The sequence below is a fragment of the Oryx dammah genome, unplaced genomic scaffold (genome assembly GCF_014754425.2).
Source record: "Oryx dammah isolate SB20612 unplaced genomic scaffold, SCBI_Odam_1.1 HiC_scaffold_9, whole genome shotgun sequence".
Lineage (NCBI taxonomy): Eukaryota > Metazoa > Chordata > Mammalia > Artiodactyla > Bovidae > Oryx > Oryx dammah.
The window spans coordinates 54915608-54934695 of NW_024070193.1; the positions used below are offsets into that span (position 1 = coordinate 54915608).

At 42.9% G+C, this 19088-nt stretch overlaps 1 protein-coding gene across 4 annotated transcripts in view; it reads left to right on the plus strand.

Annotated features, from left to right (window-relative positions):
* GADL1 (glutamate decarboxylase like 1) overlaps positions 1-19088 on the plus strand; it is a 190594-nt gene that overhangs the window by 80205 nt on the left and 91301 nt on the right. For all 4 annotated transcript variants that reach the window (XM_040246326.1, XM_040246327.1, XM_040246329.1 and 1 more), the window contains exon 12: positions 18009-18208. In XM_040246326.1, the coding sequence (XP_040102260.1) occupies positions 18009-18208 (200 nt within the window). The remainder of the gene's footprint in view (positions 1-18008; positions 18209-19088) is intronic.

Consider the following 19088-nt stretch of genomic DNA (forward strand, 5'->3'; position numbering starts at 1 on the left):
CCTCCTCTCCCCATCCCCTTCCCCTCCCTTCGCTCTCCCTTTCCCTCCTCTCCCCCCTCCCCGTTCTGCTCCTGTTGCAGCCGCCCTCCTGGATCTGAGCATGTCCCTGCGATGCAGGCACCTCTGGCTCCCCTCAGAGCCCCACTTCTGCCTCTCCTGTACATCTTAAAGAAATAAAAGTTTATTTCTGCTTGTGGATATCTGCAGTACTTTTATTAGATGCAGTTTTTATATTTTTCCAACCTTTTTGTTATTTTCAGTAGGAACATTTCAAGTTCATCTAGTCTTTTATTACTAGAATTGATATGTCAGGCTTTGGCTTTTAATAGTCAGCTGCACTTCAGTGCTGCCAGTGGGGATGAGCGTTCCTTGCTTTACTTGCCTTCTCACAGCCTGCAAGTATGCATAGCCTGTTTATGTGTTGCCAAGTGAGACATGCTCTGTGCCCTAAGTGAGCTCAAGGAATAGTAGGAGAGACAGATTTTAAGCAAATAATTAAAATATATAAAAGATAATATTTTTATTTATGTAACGGAGTAAAAAGCAGTTGTTTTATAAATGTAGATCAAGTGAAACCCTCCTGAAGAAGCTGGTTTAGAAAATTTAATTGCAACAGAGGTAACTTTTAAAATGGTATTTTCTTTCCATTTTTAAAGCAATGATCAAAATAGCATTGTGTCAGGCATAATATTTGTAACCCACCAACTTAGATCATTTAAATTTTTATTGATAGATGAATATTTATGTATTATTTTATCTATATTGATATATATTTTGCTTCTATAAAAATATAGAATCTATAGAGTCTATATTTTGCATCTCCTTTCTTTACCCATCCCTACCACCATCATGATCAAAAAAACAGAGGCACTTGGGCTTATAAAATCTTGATTTAAATTTACTCATTTGTTAAATGATGACCACAATTATCTTACCAGATTTTGTATTAGTTCTGAGAGTTTCCTTGCATTTTCTGAATATATAATATCAGTATATGACTTGCTTTCTTTCTAATATTCTAATTTATTTTGTTTGCTTGGTATAAGTTGCAATTATGATAGAATCCTCAAAAATATGTTCAGTAGTAATAGTAAATAGAAGGCATTTTTTTCTTCTTTGTGATTTTATTAAAATTGCCTTAAAATATATATTCTTTATAAATCCACTTAAGGAATGACTTAAGGGATGGGAAAGTCACTGACTTTTACTATAGCCCTTTTTAATATCTAATAAGGTAGTTCTGGGTCTTCCCTGGTGGCTTTAAAGAATCTCCTGCATTGCAGGTGGTAAAGAATCCGCCTGCAGTGCAGGAGACCTGGGTTCGATCCCTGGGTTGGGAAGATCCCCTGGAGAAGGAAATGCTACCCACTCCAGTATTCTCACCTGGAGAATCTCATGGACAGAGGATACTGGTGGGCTACAGCCAATAGGGTTGCGAAGAGTCTGACATGACTGAGTGACTAATAGCAAAGGGTAGTTCTGTCCTTTTAATTGTGAACAAAGTTAGGTGTGTGTTTATTGATTTTCTACATTACTAATTAACCTCACTTTGTTGCAGTAAATTGCTTTAATATGTTAATGGGTTTGTATACTTAGATTTTGGCCCATGGACATACAATTGGGTTTCCCTAATGGCTCAGACAGTAAAGAATCTGCCTGCAATGCAGGACACCTGGGTTTGATCCCTGGAGAAGGGAATGGCTATCCACTCTAGTATTCTTGCCTGGAGAATTCCATGGACAGAGGCTACAGTCCATGGGGTCAGAAAGAGTCTGACATGATTGAGCAACTAATACTTCCACTTTCACTTATACATATGATTAGTCTCTTCTGTGTCTGTGTGTGTGCACCTGTTATCTTGGTTGGATTATATTTTGACTGTCACCTTTCAACTGTAGTATTTGTTTTAGAATAATTACAAGACCATAGAGACCGTCAGTTTTAAGAAATGGTCAGAAAAGTCAGTCATAAAACTCTTGTTCAGAAATTTAGGGGGAGATAATTCTTTGTTTATATTGTCACATTTATTCAGCTATTAAGAACTTTCTGCTCTGCTTGATCAATTTCAAGAATATTCTCAAATATTTAATAAATTTTATTGAGATTGTATAGAATCTATATCATCTCATCATTTTCATCTAATTTCCACCTTATATCCTTGCCTGAAGTCTTAATTTTTAAAATATTTTCTGATCTAATTTGCTTAACTTATCTTTTCTCCATAAGAATCACTTCTTGCATTGATTTTTTTCAGTTCACATCTTTATTAAGTTTATTTAATTGTTATTCATTTACTCCTGCTTCTTCATGTTTTTGTTCTGTAAAAAATGTTATTTTACAGTTGAGGACAGTTTTGGCTCAGCTCCTCGTTTTGTTTTGGAGTATTCTCATTTAAGTTATTTTCCAATTAATCTTTAATAATAGTGTTGATTTACTCTTCGAGCCAAGGGTGATTTATAAAAGTAATTTTAACTTCCCAAGTGCTAAAGACATGTTATGAAATTCTGCTTTGTTTTATTGTAGTCGGATAATCAAAATGAAAGCAGAGATCAAGAGTGATGAATTTTTACCTTTTAAACTCAAAAGTTGGAAGGGTATCTTATCCAGAATCCACTTTTAGTTTGCATTTTCTTTCCCAAGGAGACAAACAGTCCTCAGGTTTGGGGAGGGATGAAGGAAGAGTGTTTGAAGGGGAACCAAGCATTAAATATAGATAAGCAAAGCCAGGGGCGTTCCAGAAAAAAACAGAACTTCCCCATAAGTAGATTCTGTGGGTTCTTTCCTCTCTTGATTCAGCTGGGTGAGGCTCAGAGAGTTGTGACGGCTCCCTCCTCCCCTGCCTTTCTTGTCAATCTGGAAAATAAAAATTAAGCAGAGATGAGAAGGGAGTGTATTGAGGCATGAGGGTGCCTGAGATAGCCCTGAGTTCTCCTGTAGGCTTCAGAGAGGCTGGTCAGGAGATCAACCAAAAGGGACTGAAAATGGACCAGGGACACCAGGGAGCCTGGAAATAGGGCAAGAAGCAGGGAGCCCGACTCCTGTGAGCTGACAGCCAGAGGCCATGTGAGGTCTTCAGACGTAAACCGAAAAGACCATCTGGGAGGAGCTAGAGATGGGGCAAGGCCTCAGTACAAAGAGCAGCGACCACACTGCGGAAACAGATGTCCCTTCCCTGCCTTCAGTCACCAGACTTAGCAATTGAAAACATAAGATGCTCAGTGAAATGTGAATTTCAGACAAATGACATATAATATTTTACTTACTTGTTTGGCTGCACTGGGTCTTGTTTGCGGCGCATGGATCTTCACTGTGTCACGCGGCGCCTCCAGTCGTGGCAGGCGCGCTTAGTTGCTTCCCGGCATTTGGGGTCTTAGTTCCCCGATCAGGGATTGGCCCTATGTCCCCTGCATTGCAAGGCACATTCTTAACCACTGGGCTACCAGGGAAGTCCCATATAATATTTTAGTAAAACTATATACTAAATATTGCATGGATAATATCTTTACTAAAATTTTTGAGTTTTATAAGTTTATATGAAACATACATAATTCAAATTCGATAGATGGTTTTGTATTTTATCTGGCAACCCTCCTCAGTGGCATCTGTGAATGCCCCAATGATATCAAACTAAGAGGAAAAGAAAGAAAACTCAGAGGAAGAATCTCAGTCACCCATATTTTATGTCTGTATGGTCCAAGAGATCACTCAATTTGAGTTTTGAGTTTTTCTGGAAATGACCCGATTAAATATTTTGCATTAGAAAGAAACATAGCTCCAAATCAGAAATGTTTTCAGCAAAAGAAAAGGGGTTTCATTTTTGCCTATCCAAAGTGATATCATTTTGAAATTCGTAACAATTTTGTTTTTTGGTTCATGTGACAGGTAAAAGCTGGCACTTCACAGTATGATGTTTACATCTTTACCCAAGAGACCAGTACAAGTTAAATTAGGATTTCACAGTATTTGTTCCAAATAGCTTGTCTTCTCCTCCTCGAGTCCAGTCAGCTGGGACTAGGGGGATGGGCTGGGGGAAGTGATACCGTACCATCCCTGTGGGAGAGAGGGAGAGTAAGGGGTCGCTGGCAACTGGGCAGAGAGCCTGGATTGTGAGCTATAAACATCTTCCATCTCTTGCTGTGACAACTTACTAATGGATTGCTGAGTTTTAAACCTGGTCCAGAAACAGAAATGGAACAGGGAAGATGGATTGCATCTTGCCCATTTCTAGCTCACAGCAGTTGTCAGAAAGAAGTTCACGGCTTCTTTTTTATAAAGCAAGTCTCTCCCACAGTAAGTTTCATTATGCCCTTGTCACGGAGCAGCACATGTCACTATTATATGTCCTTTGGATCTTATCTTGGTGTATTATTCCTCTGTTTTATTACCAGTTTTAGACAGCACCATAGTGTGGATTAAACCCTTGACACCCAGTCACCAGTCACGGAAATACCAATGCATTCATTTAGAGGATTGTCAGCATCTTTGTGCCATTTCAATATCCAACTTGCCAGAGATGCAGTGAAATGCAATGAAATACATAGCTTTTTTTTTCAGAGCTACTGAGAATCAGGAATTTATATATAATAGGAAAAAGATTGTTTTCTACCAGCAAGGTAGCAGCGGCAAGCATTAGAAGGTTAGTCACTTTAACAGATTGTATTTTCCCATCATGAGAGCTATAGGCTGCCCTTCACTTAAAGGCTTCAGTTGAAAGCCAGGAGGAAAATCTCCAGGGGAGTGAAGTTCTTTATGTGTCTCCTTAATTTAAAAAGGTTGTGACTGGGGATGGATTCACTGGTGATGAGTGCTGAGGTAAACTTTATGAAGCCGACAATCTTCAGTGTACCGTCGAGTCTGATATTGGCTATGGAGTTTCCCAGTGAAGTTGTGGGAACCGGTGGAGATTAACGGTCCCCACCTGGGGATGTCCCCCAAAGCCACCCTTGCTTTAGGCATTCTTGAGGCAGGGCGTCACTTCCATTCAGAGCATTTTTCATAATTATTTAGGACCAAAAAAATGTCATTCCTCAGTGCCAGGCTGCAGAAATCGTAGAAAAGGAATACTGGAGACTTTCCGGGTGATCCAGTGATTAAGACTCCATGCTTCCAACGTAGGGGACATGGATTCGATCCCTGGTTGGGGAACTAAGATCCCACATGCTCTGCAGCGTACCCCGCCCCCCAAATAGAAAAAAGTAAAGACATGCTATCCTTTATCATTGTACCAGTTCATGGATTTTGAGAGACTGAAAGAAGGAAAATATAGCTGTGGTTCATTTGAAGTTCCTGTGGTTCTGGGCACAGGACTGGGCAGCCTACAGGACCTTCCTAAAGGGTTCTGAACAGAGGGGGCTTGAGGGCTCAAGGATACAGGCTAGGAATCAGGGTGACATCTTCACTGCAGTTATTCTCAGATTTATGTTCTGAACAGCCCAGAACAGTCCAGTGTGGTCTGGTCATTTACATGTCACATAAGGCTACTCTCAGGCTGTCGTCCCAGAGCTAAGTAGCTGTGACAGCAAGTACATGGCTTATGTATGCTCAGTTACTTCAGTCGTGTCCGACTCTTTATGACCCCATGGACTGTAGCCCGCCAGGCCCCTCTGACCATGGAGGCTCTAGGTAAGAATACTGGAATGGGTTGCCATTTTCTCCTCCAGGGGATCTTCCTGACCCAGGAATTGAACCAACATCTCTTGCATCCCCCGTATTGGCATGTGGGTTCTTAACCACTGGTGCCACCTGGGAAGCCTCTCAAATATTGTATGAAGCTGAAAATATTTCTATCTGGCCATTTGCAGAAATTGTTTGCCCATCCCTGATTTAGAACCCCCAGAGGAGAGAGCATTGTCTCCCCCATGCTCTGGGACCACAGTTTGACTAGGAAACTCTGGCATTAAATACAGTTTATCAGGGGGTACATCCATGTAGGGCCCTTGATGCCTGGCAAGACTTGTGTTCAAATTCTCCCTCTGTCCTTCACTATGTGACTTTGACAAGTCACTTAACTTCTCTGATCTTTCACTATTTTATCTGTTAAATGGAGACATTTCCCATTTTGAAGAAATACTGTGACCTTGAAAGAGAGAAGGTGCAGAAGTGCACGGCACACTGCCAGCCATGTGGTGGGCACCCCATGCCACTGAGGGCACAGGTTCTTCCATGCGGGCAACTGTCCATGTGGACAGTGGGAACATTCTTTGCCTTTTTAGCACATCTCTATATTTTACCATGAGTCTGGGAAAATATACTTTTGTTCCCCAAATTCTAGGATCTATTCAGAGATTTTTACCAAGTGCTTCCTGGCTCATTTTAAACCGTTACTTAGGCTAGTTTTCTGTAGGATTGCCCATGGTTATGGTAATATCTACCAACCCTCTCATGGGGTTTGTACGAAGACGAGCAGGGAGCAGTGTTTCAGAAATGGCCCTCCTGGGTCGCGTTCCCTGTACAAAATCGATCTCTCACCCGTGCTCTAGGCCTAGAGGCCAGGCCTCTTAACGACGCTCAGGCCTCAGAAGTGAAGGCTGGCAGCCTTGCTGCTGGACCTGCCCCTGTGAACAGCATCATGATAAGCTGGAGACATAGTCTGGTTTTGTTCCATGTTGCATTCTGATGCGGAATGGTTCTCCTGGCCTCCGTCCAAAGCAGCACACTTTCAGTTTCTATTTTGTCCAGTTTGAAAGACCTCATTTCCATTTATGTCTGTCCACCCATCTTGGAGAGAATGAACTAACCATCTAGACTAAAGGAATATGTTGTGAATTAATAAATGTTTTCTTCCAGACATTCATTTCAACACTGTGCCATGAATACCCGTCCCCAAGAGGTGGGATGCAGCAGGGTGTCATCATCTTCCAATTACAGATGCACGAGCAGTGAGGTGATGGGGCAGCGTGATGTGGTTGACAGTTCACAGTAAAGACTCAGCACTTAGTTGCCTGGATGCTTTGGCTGTGTCTGTGGGACCAGGTGTGCCAAGAATATGGCAAATAGCCTGTCCCCTTTCATCCTCCTTTGGGCACAGACGTCACTTCACGTTTCATCGTGTTTCCACATCGGCTTCCCCCCCTTCCCCTCCCACCCCACTGTCTCACCTCCCTCCTCTCTCCTACCTGCCCTGCTCTCTTGCCCCCCCTTCCTCCTTTGCTCTTCTAATTCATCATGCTGTACTTTTGTGAGCTTCCTTAAATCCCTTTTGCAACAAAGAAGGTTGGCTATAGCAGATAGAATCTAGAAAGTCAGAGATGGAACTAATGCAAGCTCTCATTTCCTCCCACTGGCTTGAATGAATGAGGTTTACTCATATCCACGTGGATATGATTAAGCTTCCAAAAACAAATGAGTCTTTGTCCCAATCACAAACACCTAGCAAATCAAAAAATGTAATAGATTAGTTCAGTCAGTTCAGTCGCTCAGTCGTGTCTGACTCTTTGTGACCCCATGGGCTGCAACACGCCAGGCTTCCCTGTCCATCACCAACTCCCGGAGTTCACTCAAACTCATGTCCATCCAGTCGGTAATGCCATCCAACCATCTCATCTTCTATTGTCCCCTTTTTCTCCCATCTTTAAGCTTTCCCAACATCAAGGTCTTTTCCAATGAGTCAGTTCTTCACAGCATGTGGCCAAAGTTTTTGAGTTTCAGCTTCAGCATCAGTCCTTCCAATGTATATTCAGGACTGATTTCCTTTAGGATGGACTGGTTGGATCTCCTTGCTGTCCAAAGGACTTTCCAGAGTCTTCTCCAACAATGCAGTTCAAAAGCATCGATTCTTCGGTGCTCAGCTTTCTTTATGGTCCAACTCTTATATCCATTCATGACCACTGGAAAACTCGTAGCTTTGACTAGACAGAACTTGTCAGCTAAGTAATGTTTCTGTTTTTTAATATGCTATCTAAGTTGGTCATAACTTTTCTTCCAAGAAGCAAGCATCTTTTAATTTCATAGCTGCAATCACCATCTGCAGTGATTTTGGAGGCCCCCCAAATAAAGTCAGCCACTGTTGCCACTGTGTCCCATCTATTTGCCATGAAGTGATGCTGAATGCCATCATCTTAGGTTTCTGAATGTTGAGCTTTAAGCCAATGTTTTCACTCTCCTCTTTCACTTTCCTCAAGAGGCTCTTTAGTAGGAGTAAGCATCTTTTTAAGGAGTAAGTGTCTTTTTAATTTCATGGCTGCAATCACCATCTGCAGTGATTTTGGAGCCCAAAAAAATAAAGTTTGACACTGTTTCCACTGTTTCCCCATCTATTTCCCATGAAGTGATGGGACCAGATGCCATGATCTTCATTTTCTGAATGTTGAGCTTTAGGCCAACTTTTTCACGCTCCACTTTCACTTTCATCAAGAAGCTCTTTAGTTCCTCTTCACTTTCTGCCATAAGGGTGGTATCATCTGCATATCTGAGGTTATTGATATTTCTCCCAGCAATCTTGATTCCAGCTTGTGTTTCTTCCAGTCCAGAGTTTCTCATGGTGTACTCTGCATAGAAGTTAAAGAAGCAGGGTGACAATATACAGCCTTGACGTACTCCTTTTCCTATTTGGAACCAGTCTGTTGTTCCATGTCCAGTTCTAACTGTTGCTTCCTGACCTGCATACAGATTTCTCAAGAGGCAGGTCAGGTGGTCTGGTATTCCCATCTCTTTCAGAATTTTCCACAGTTTATTGTGATCCACACAGTCAAAGGCTTTGGCATAGTCAATAAAGCAGAAATAGATGTTTTTCTGGAATTCTCTTGCTTTTTCCATGATCCAGCACATGTTAGCAATTTGATCTCTGGTTCCTCTGCCTTTTCTAAAACCAGCTTGAACATCTGGAAGTTCATAGTTCACGTATGGCTGAAGCCTGGCTTGGAGAATTTTGAGCATCACTTTACTAGCGTGTGAGATGAGTGCAATTGTACGGTAGTTTGAGCATTCTTTTGCATTTCCTTTCTTTGGGATTGGAATGAAAACTGACCTTTTCCAGTCCTGTGGCCACTGCTGAGTTTTCCAAATTTGGTGGCATATTGAGTGCAGCACTTTCACAGCATCATCTTTCAGGATTTGAAACAGCTCAACTGGAATTCCATCACCTCCACTAGCTTTGTTCGTAGTGATGCTTTCTAAGGCCCACTTGACTTCACATTCCAGGATGTCTGGCTCTAGATTAGTGATCACACCATCATGATTATCTGGGTCGTGAACATCTTTTTGGTACAGTTCTTCTGTGTGTTCTTGCCACCTCTTCTTAATATCTTCTGCTTCTGTTAGGTCCAGACCATTTCTGTCCTTTATCAAGCCCATCTTTGCATGAAATGTTCCCTTGGTATCTCTAATTTTCTTGAAGAGATCTCTGCATAGAAGTTAAATAATCAGGGTGATAATATATAGCCTTGATGTATTCCTTTCCCTGATTTGGAACCAGTTTGTTGTTCCATGTCCAGTTCTAACTGTTGCTTCCTGACCTGCATACAGATTTCTCAGGAGACAGGTGAGGTGGTCTGGCATTCCCATCTCTTTAAGAATTTTCCACAGTTGTTGTGATCCACACAGTCAAAGGCTTTGGCATAGTCAATAAAGCAGAATTAGATGTTTTTCTGGAACTCTCTTGCTTTTTCTATGATCCAGTGGATGTTGCCAATTTGATCTCTGGTAATAGATTAAGGTTACTTATTTATTTATTTATTTTGCACATCACATCCACGCCAAATCCTTGGTCATATTTTTCATGGCTCAGAGCATTTTCCCCACCAGGAAAGAGTCCAGCATTATTCATATTGACCCCATAATGTTCTTTATTTAGGTGCATGGATGAAAACCACTCTTTACTTGTCCTCACACACAAATAAAGCTTTGATGATTGGCCTTCACAGCACAAAAAGAAGGCAGATAATCACTCTGGTTTATGTGCTCTGGTGAAAACTCAGCACTTGAGAGTTTGCTGGATTCAACATAAATGTATTGCCTACTGAAATTTCTAGATCAGAATTTTTCAACAGAAGGTCAAGATCCCTTAGAGCAGTGGTTTGCAGTCCTGGCTGCACAGTGGGGTTACCTGAGGAACTTAAAAAAAAATTACCCCACATCAAAGATTCTGATTTTTTGGTCTGGAATAAAGGGCCCTGAATTGCTATTTTTTTTTTTTAAAAAGAAATCTCATCAGATAATTCTAATGTTAACTTGGATTAAGAACCACCATACTAATTAATCTTGGTTATATGGTCAATTATAAGTCATGTCAGAGTTTTATTTTCCTTTTTAATGAACAGTGGCAATAAAATGGAATAGAAAATGTCAGTATGCATTTCATGTAGAAATGATGGCCACTCTATCAGAAAACTTTTGTTTCCATTTCTTGTAGTTTAGAGTGGATGCTGTCAGTATTTAAAAATAATTTCTTATGGTGGGTTATAGTCAGAGATTGAAAAACAGTGTTTTAGATTATCTTTAACAGAGAAGGTATGTTGATAGCTGCCCGGGGAAGATCAGAAAATTTCCATCTGTCCTGAGAGGCCGTGTTGAACTATTTTTAAATGTGTGTGGGGCATGCGGAGGTATTGCCAAGTGAACTCCGCACTATCAAATGTTCTTGTCTATTTATAGAAGCCGTCACACGTTCTTTGAGACACTGAGCCTGACTTTCCGCTCCCCATGGGCACCACCACTGCTTTAAAGTATTAAGTTTGCATTTCTTAAAAATGTCTTTTAGCTCAGCCTCCTCATTTCAGAATCTGCTGAGTCTAACCCTTAGTTCAGGGGTATTTAAGGAAGATTTACATTTCAGAAGAAAATATGGGGGTGGTGTGTGCTTTCTTCCCCTTCCACCTTGAACTGGGGCACAGAGTTGTAGGATCTGTTTCATAACTTAGAGAAGTACAGTGGAAAAGTGATAATTTTGAAAACTATGTCAAATGCATTAAAGGAAGGAGAGTTGGAACTCAACTGTTCAAAAGCAGCTTTGGAATTATGGGGAAAAAATAATCTCTGCCCCAAAGAGGAAGACAAAGCAAGTATGTATCACGGAAGTTGGATCCTCATGGATGAAATGATGTTTCCTCAAGGAATATATCAATCCCTTCACAAAGCACTGTGTGGTTAAATGTGTTATATGCATGGACTGAATGAAAAAGGAGAGGATATTACATTTTTATGAAAAAGCCCATCTCACAGTACCCAGAAACTTTCTGGAAACAGCTTGAATCAGGCCGTCCATCAAGCAGGGGGTGATGCAGGATTACCCCTGCAAAGAGGGGTAACAGCGCAGCTGTATTTTGAGACAACAGAGGCTGATGTGAACTTTACGAAAGGAGATGAGGAAATGGCAGGAAAGCACCACGTGGCAACAGAGAGCCAGGTAACCATCCCCCAGCTCTTCAGAATTTGAAGCACAGAGCCCGTAAATACCAGCACACTTCTAACCCTAACATCTCCTAGAATATAAAGGTGATGAGGGGAAGGGGAGGAGGAAAAACTGGGAGAATTAACTGAAGATGCGGGCAGAGACTGATGTGTAGGTGATACCAGAGCTAGGGACATGCTCGAAGGGAATGGAACACCGCGCAGAATCAACCTGTCAGAAGACAGCTCCTCACTGGTCGCTGAAGCCTCAGAACAGGATGGAAGCCTTCCGCAGAAAGTGAAGCGGTCAGCGACGGACCCAGCTGCGCAGATGGCAGAGGAGAAGGCAGATAAGAACTCAGATGTGGTGATGAGTTGAGGGAGAAACTATGGCCATGCATCAAAAACAGATTTTCTCTACCTGGAGGTGACATGCTGCTGCTGCTAAGTCGCTTCAGGCGTGTCTGACTCTGTGCGACCCCCTAGACGGCAGCCCACCAGGCTCCCCCGTCCCTGGGGTTCTCCAGGCAAGAACACTGGAGTGGGCTGCCATTTCCTTCTCCAAGGAGGTGACATGAGGTGACTTAATAATTTTCTACTGTAACTGAGAATAGAAAAACTACAGCAGGAAGAAAATGAATTAAATAAATCCCCCAAAGAGGGATTAATGGAAAATGAAAAGTGTCTGTGTAAAGAATTCAGGAATGAGGGGACACCTGCTCTGAGGTGTTTGTCTGACAGACGGACACATCTGTGTGGGGGGCATGACTCAGACATACGGTGAGTGCAGGTCCCGGAAGTGGAGGTCTGGCTGGTGACCGCTTGAAGCAGATTGCCGGTAAGTGGGTGGATCTTACAACATAGCTTAGCAGCATATGAAACACACAAGCCACCGTCGTCAGTGACTGCATGGGGCTAGGAAATCGGGTGGAAGTTTCACGGACAGAGACAGGACTACAGGGAAGATTGAAGGCAAAGGTTTTTATTGCTCCAAGTTGATTCTGATGACCGACTCTCCTTCCTAAGGGTTTGTAGAATGTTCCATTTGCATCTGAAAGTCAGAAAGAAAAGAAAGGAGAATAAAAGAAAGAAGGAAAGACTTAAGAAATCCCCAAAGAGATAAACTTTGAGCATTTTCTTACCCTTCCTTCTTTCTGTTCTCTTTCTCCTCCTCTATTTTCTTTCCAGACTCTTCTTGGCTCTGCCTAATACAGCCACCTTGTCCATGATTCAGTTTGATCTACTTCCTTTCATGGAAAATGACGCTGACATTGTTGTCATCGGCTTGCTCTCTTCCCTCCTCCCCAGCCTACCCTTCAGTGGTCAGTCAGCACATCCATTGTCCCCCCTCTGCCTAAGGAAACTGAAGACCCCCAGACCAGCTCCACTTGGCCAGGTTGTTGCAGGAAGGAGGAGCCCTTCCAGGGCCCCAAACTGGGCTCTTGTCTAACACTCGGAAATGAATTGTCCGAGGGGACACACGTGCTGACAAAGTAAGAGATTTTATTGGGAAAGGGCACCCGGGTGGAGAGCAGGAGGGTAAGGAAACCCAGGAGAACTGCTCTGTCCCATGGCTTGCAGTGTCTGGTTTTATGGTGATGGGATTAATTTCTGGGTTGTCTTTAGCTAATCATTCTGACTCAAGAGTCTTTCTTGGTGCTGCACGCCTTGTTCAGCCAAGATGAATGCCAGAGAGAAGGATTCTGAGAGGTGGTCGGACATGTGGTGTTTCCTTTTGACCTTTCCCGAACTATTCTGGTTGGTGGAGGCTTATTAGTTCCCTTACCAGGACCTCCTGTCACAAAACAACTCATGCAAATGGTTACTACGGTGCCTGGCCAGGGTGGGCGGTTTCAATCAGTGTGCTTCCCCTAACAAGCTGATGGCTCCTGGCCCTCAGTTCCCCTGGTGAGTCCCACTCTCACCCTGGACTGTACTTGTTGTGTCTTCCATTCTAACTGCGCTGGGGCTTGTAAAGACCCAGATTATCTAAGACAGCCGTCATCATGATAGCTAAGCAAGGTCAGGCTTACTTCTGCTTGGAGAATGAAGACCGTGGATAAGTCTTCCTGTTGCTCTAAGAGGTCTTATAATAGCTTTAATATATTCTATCAACTTGGTTTATTCCTATGGTGTTACTGGCAGATACATCCTGTTACAAAGGATGTACCTTCCCTTTCCCTCTACTTAGCGCTCTGTGGTGACCAAAATGGGAAGGACATCCAAAGACAAGAGGATACACGTGTACATACAGCTGATTCACTCTGCTGTGCAGCAAAAACTAACACAACACTGTAAGCAACTATACTCCAATTAAAACAAACAAATAAACAAAAAGCTCTTCATGGATGTTTATGGGGTCCTCTCCTCCCCATAACTTCCCTGGTGGCTCGGATGGTCAAGCGACTGCCTACAATCTGGGAGACCCAGGTTTGATCCCTGGATGGGGAAGATCCCCTGGAGGAGGAAATGGCACCCCACTCCAGTACTCTTGCCTGGAAAATCCCATGGATGGAGGAGCCTGGTGGGCTGCAGTCTATGGGCTCGCAAAGAGTCGGACACGACTGAGCGACTTCACTTTCTTTCTTTTCGTTCTCCTCCACATGTAGTTAAGCTCCAGTGTAGACAGAGGAGAGTGTCACGGGTTAGAGTTCGCATCCTGAATCCTAGCAGCCTCAGTTTGAAAGCCAGCTGTACCACTCAGTAGCTGCATGATCTTATGTCATTAGCTGAACCTTGCCAGGTTGCAGCTTTCACACACCTGCAGTGGCATTGAAAACATAATGGAATAACCTCTTCAAGCTGTTATGAGATTTACGAATTCACCCACACATGGTACCTAGCACGCAATGAGGACTCCACAAATGTTAGCTCCACTCAGGCCTGTTATGTGCTCGGTGGAAAGGAGAGTTGTGGTTTCTAGACTCTTACAGTGTGCTTGTCATTTGTCCTCTCCTTTTACTGTGTAATTCATCCTCCAGTTTTCCTCTGCTTTGCCCCGAAAGGTGCCTGACTGCTGGGAACTGTGTGTCCCACGCTCGCTGGCCCACTGGCTTCAGACAGAGCTGGAGGCTGGAAGGTCACTGGTCTCGCTCTCTACAGGGGTAGCATCACCAGCCAAGGCCGCCTCCTCTCTGATCTCCTGGCTCTCCACACAGAGCCTCCTTCTGGGCTCACAGGTCCTACTGGGAGCCCCCATTCCGAGGCTTCCTCCCCATGTTCTAAGAGTGAGGCCAACACATGAGAAAATAGAATAAGAGAGAAAAGATAGATTCCCAGTTTAGTCCCGGATCCAACTGTGCCTGATATATATGACTGGATTTTAAAATATGCGTGCCTATAAAAATTCTCCTTTTTTGCTTAAGCTGCTGATTTCATTTCTTTCGCTTGTCACTGTATGTGTCCTAACCCATTGGCTCCTAATTCCTGAGAACTGTTTGAGATGCTATCACAATATGGAGCAATCGGCATTCTCATTGAATATTTGTCTTTGAAATTTAGATAACGAGTATTTATTGTCTTGCCAGGGCTAAGGATATAAAGATGAGCAAGACAAACCACAGTCCTTCTCTTTAATAGCACAACAGTGACTAATTGTTTTCAAAAACGTTAACTTTTACCACACTTATTCTAAAGTGCTGTTTTTCTCTGGAGATCTGAACATCCTCTTAGTTGATGCCTGTCTTAAAACTAGAGACATCTCATCCATTTTAGTGCAAGGACAGAAACTGAAATGCAAAGCAGGGACTTTGCGGGGAGAGTTCTCATTTATTTTCAATAAAGGAAGTCCCAAGCCTCTAGTTGTTCATGAGACCTTCCCAAGCAGGAGGATTTTTCAGTGCAGCGAGATCAGCAGTGTCGTGACTACGGGGTAATCACTCATCTTGCGACATACTTTCTGGGCTCTCCGCTCCTCCATTTGCCTACAGTGATGCCATTTGTCTTCCCAGGATGGATGGGTTCCTCTCCCTTTCAATCACTAGCAGCAGGCACTGAAACTTGCCCAGGATGTGTCCAGTGTTCATGTGCTATGGGGATTTTTTTGCATCTTTCATGGTCGATGGAAGTAAATTTGTACTCATGATGCAAGTACAAGTGTGTGTGCGTGTGTGTGTGTCTGTGTGTGTGTGTGTGCGCACGCACGCACATGTGTGCATGCACGCATGTGTGCTTGTCCTTAAGCTGCAGTGGCCTTTTAATGTCATAATATATGGTCGGGCTGTAGTTGCTATGGAAACAATACCCAAATTTCCTGACCTCTGAGAGTAGGGAGATGGGGCAGTGGCAGCTATGATCAGAGTTGAGAGATTGATGATAGAATTAAGCTAAAGATTAAAGAATACGTGCTTTTGCTACCTTAATGATCACATTGGAGCAATCTCCTCTTCTCCTGTGTCTGCCAATATTACCTATCTGAGCCAGGCTGAAGGCTTATGAGCATTCCTTTGTTATTTTAAGATCAGTTTACTTTTGGATAGTGGATGAGTGGGACTTGGGAGCTCTTGACTATAGTCAGTATACATTGTTTTGCATAGTTTTGAATCATACTTTCTGGTGCAAATAATACCCAAATTAGTGTCCACACAGGCCAAGATTGTTATTGAAACAGCAAATGTGTGCTTTCATTTGGAATATGATACCTTGAAATTTTCTTTTTATTCTTTATATACTTGTTGATCAGTCAGATGGGTACACGGAATAAACACATTCTCTCATGGAAAAGCATTTTATTTTAAATATAACAATGTGTACAAAAGAAAGCCTATTCTTAGAAGTAAATATTGAAAATAATCATTGAATTATACGTCAGTCTCCCACTAAACTACAAATCCGTACTATTAGAAAACGTTTTCTGTTTGGTATGCACACTGTAAAGTACAGTGCCCGACTCATCAGAAGCAAATTTCTAAATGTTTGTTAACTGGATGAATACGTAGTCCCTAAGAAAAAATAAAATGCATGTTCCCTCTTTAGGAGGGATCATTTTTTCTAGGACCTCTGTGACTCTGGGGAGTTTCTCCAGGGCTTCCTGTCAGCGCTGGTGGTTCTGCATTGTTAGAGTCTGGACGATGTTCCTGGGCCTCTGTTTATTCTGTTCATATGATATGTCAAGATGATGGGGCAGAGGGACAGAGTGTGGGGAGCCGTGTCCTCTGCTAACAGCTTAGTGAGGGTCTTGTGCTCAGTGCTGTGTTAAGCCCTGTGGGTGTGGACATGGACAGGAAATGATTCCTGCCGTCGAGAAGCTGCTTGGTTCTCAAGGAGAGAGTATAGAGGGCTGCTCGCCGAGTAGGGGTGACTCAGAACCAAAGCAAATACAGTCAAGGGGGAGAGGAGGAAAGGGGTCTAGCAAGAGGGGCAGGGAGAAAACGCTTGGAGGGAAGCAGAACCTGAGATGGAACCCAAAGAGGGAAGCCACATTCAATGTTAGTAAACTTGACAGCTTATAAATATGCTGGATATATTCTTCCGAATGTGCCAAATATATTAAAGCAGAGAAATATATATTAATATATTAAAGGTGAGCAAACAGTGTGAACAAAGATATAGACAGGGCATGATCTTGTGGCTGAGGGACATTGAATAGTCTGTTATGCTGGGGAAGCAGAGGTTCTAATAGCCGTTCCCTGGGAGTGGAGATGCTCAGAGAGTTGTGGGGGCTGAGGGGTGGGTTCAGAATCCTGGGGTTTTAGATCCCACATGCCTTGAAGGAAACAGGGCTTAAACGCTAATAATTTGAGATCAAAAAGTAAAGACTGTAGAATGGAAATAAACAGGGTAAATTGTCACTCAGCGTAAATTGTAGAGAGAAGTAACCAGTCGATAAATGTAAATTGAATTTGATTACAGATGAAACCAGTGTGAGACCAAACCCCAAACCCTAGGGAACTGTAGGTGCTATTTAGTCGGTTCTTTTTTTTTTTTTTTACTCTTCCATTGCTCTTTCCTCAGATTTTTTTTTTTTAAATCTCTGGGCTAACTGTCGATTCTGGCCTTTTCATTATGGATATGAATTGAAAAAAGGGATTTTAAAGCCTCGTGTTTTTTTTGTTTAATTTCTATTTCTTTGGCTGCACTGGGTCTCAGCTGTGGCACACGGGATCCTTGATCTTCCTTGTTACATGCAATTCTTAGTTGCAGTATACGGGATCTAGTTCCCTGACCAGGGATCAGACCTAGGCCCCCTGCGTTGGGAGTCTGGAGTCCTAGCCACTAGACCACCAGGAAAGTCCCCCAGGCCTACTTTTTTCACCTGTGAAATTGTATAAAGTATATATAGTGTGTTGGGTATTTTTCTAATGTGGAAACTTGAGTGAGTTACAGATAGATTTTTTTTTTTCCCAATCTGGAGTAATTGGCCCATGTTGATGTCATACAGATGATGACATGGTCGTTTAAAGTTTTTTAATACTCACCAATACAAGTGTGAAGATGGACTTAGCATCCTCAACTCTGAAGATTTGGGTTTTTTTTGAAAATACAAGGAGTTGTCTATGTCTCAAAGTTAATACATACCTAGTGTGACAGGTCAGTCACAGAGCCAGACCAAATGCCTTTGGCCCAAAGCAGTAGAATATTATACGAGGTTTCGTTGGTGGAGTGTGATTTTTGAAATCAAATGTATTTGAAAAATGGACAATATCACAAGTTGTCTGTCTTTCTATTTTTTTTTTTCCCAAAAGGACCTTCTTAAGAGATGCTACTCGGCCAACGCGTCTTACCTCTTCCAGCAGGATAAATTTTATGATGTCAGCTATGACACGGGTGACAAGTCCATCCAATGCAGCAGGAGACCAGATGCATTCAAGTTCTGGATGGCCTGGAAGGCCCTGGGCACATCAGGCCTTGAAGAAAGAGTTAACCGCGCTCTTGCTTTATCTAGGTACTTGCTGTGTGTGTGTGTGTCTGTGTGTCCATGGGTGTCCAATAGACTCACTGACAGTATGTTTGTAAGATCTGTACATGTTTTCTCATATATGGATCCCCTCTTTGATGTCATGACCATTTTCTCAGCACCCTCTATTTTAGATGTGGGGAACAAAGCAGCTCTCCCCTCTGCTCTGCAGCATCCTAGCCTGGGGAGGGAGACGTCCAGGCGGCAGAGCAGATAGAATACAGGTGCACCTACGCTTGGGTAAGGGGAGGTACACAATGCTCCAGGAGCACTCAGGTGTGTTCCCTAGGATGGTCATGAGGGGTGCTGGCAGAGGCTGCCTGGAGGAAGTGGCGTGCAGCTAAGACCCAGTGAGGAAAGGAGAGACGCCTGAGTTCAGGCAGAGGGAGCCCCAGGTCCAATCTCTGGATGCGGGAGAGATCCCAGTAAGTTCAAGGACCCGAAATATGGCCTGTGAGAATGTGGGGCTGATGGAAGGACAGACAGGCAGAGGCGAATGTGGCAGCTCCCTGGTTGCTCGTCTTTTTCTAGCATAAGGACAAAGCTTTTGAAACCACTTGCAGTGACACTAGAGAAGGTCTTGAGATGTGCGTGCTGGGCGCTTGTCACCTGAGAGGGCTCTGCTGCTGAGACCAGTGGGTGGAGGGCAGGCCACGGCCAGGTGTGGCTCTAATTGTGATTCACCGAGCCTGAGCTCTTTGGGGTTAACCTCGACTGTGTTTTAAAAATCGAGCATTTACATGTTCATGTTTGGGAACGCATGTACACCTGTGGTGGATTCATGTCAATCTATGCCAAAACCAATACAGAATTGTAAAGTAAAAATTAAAAATAAATAAATAAATTTTAAAAAAAATCGAGCATTTAA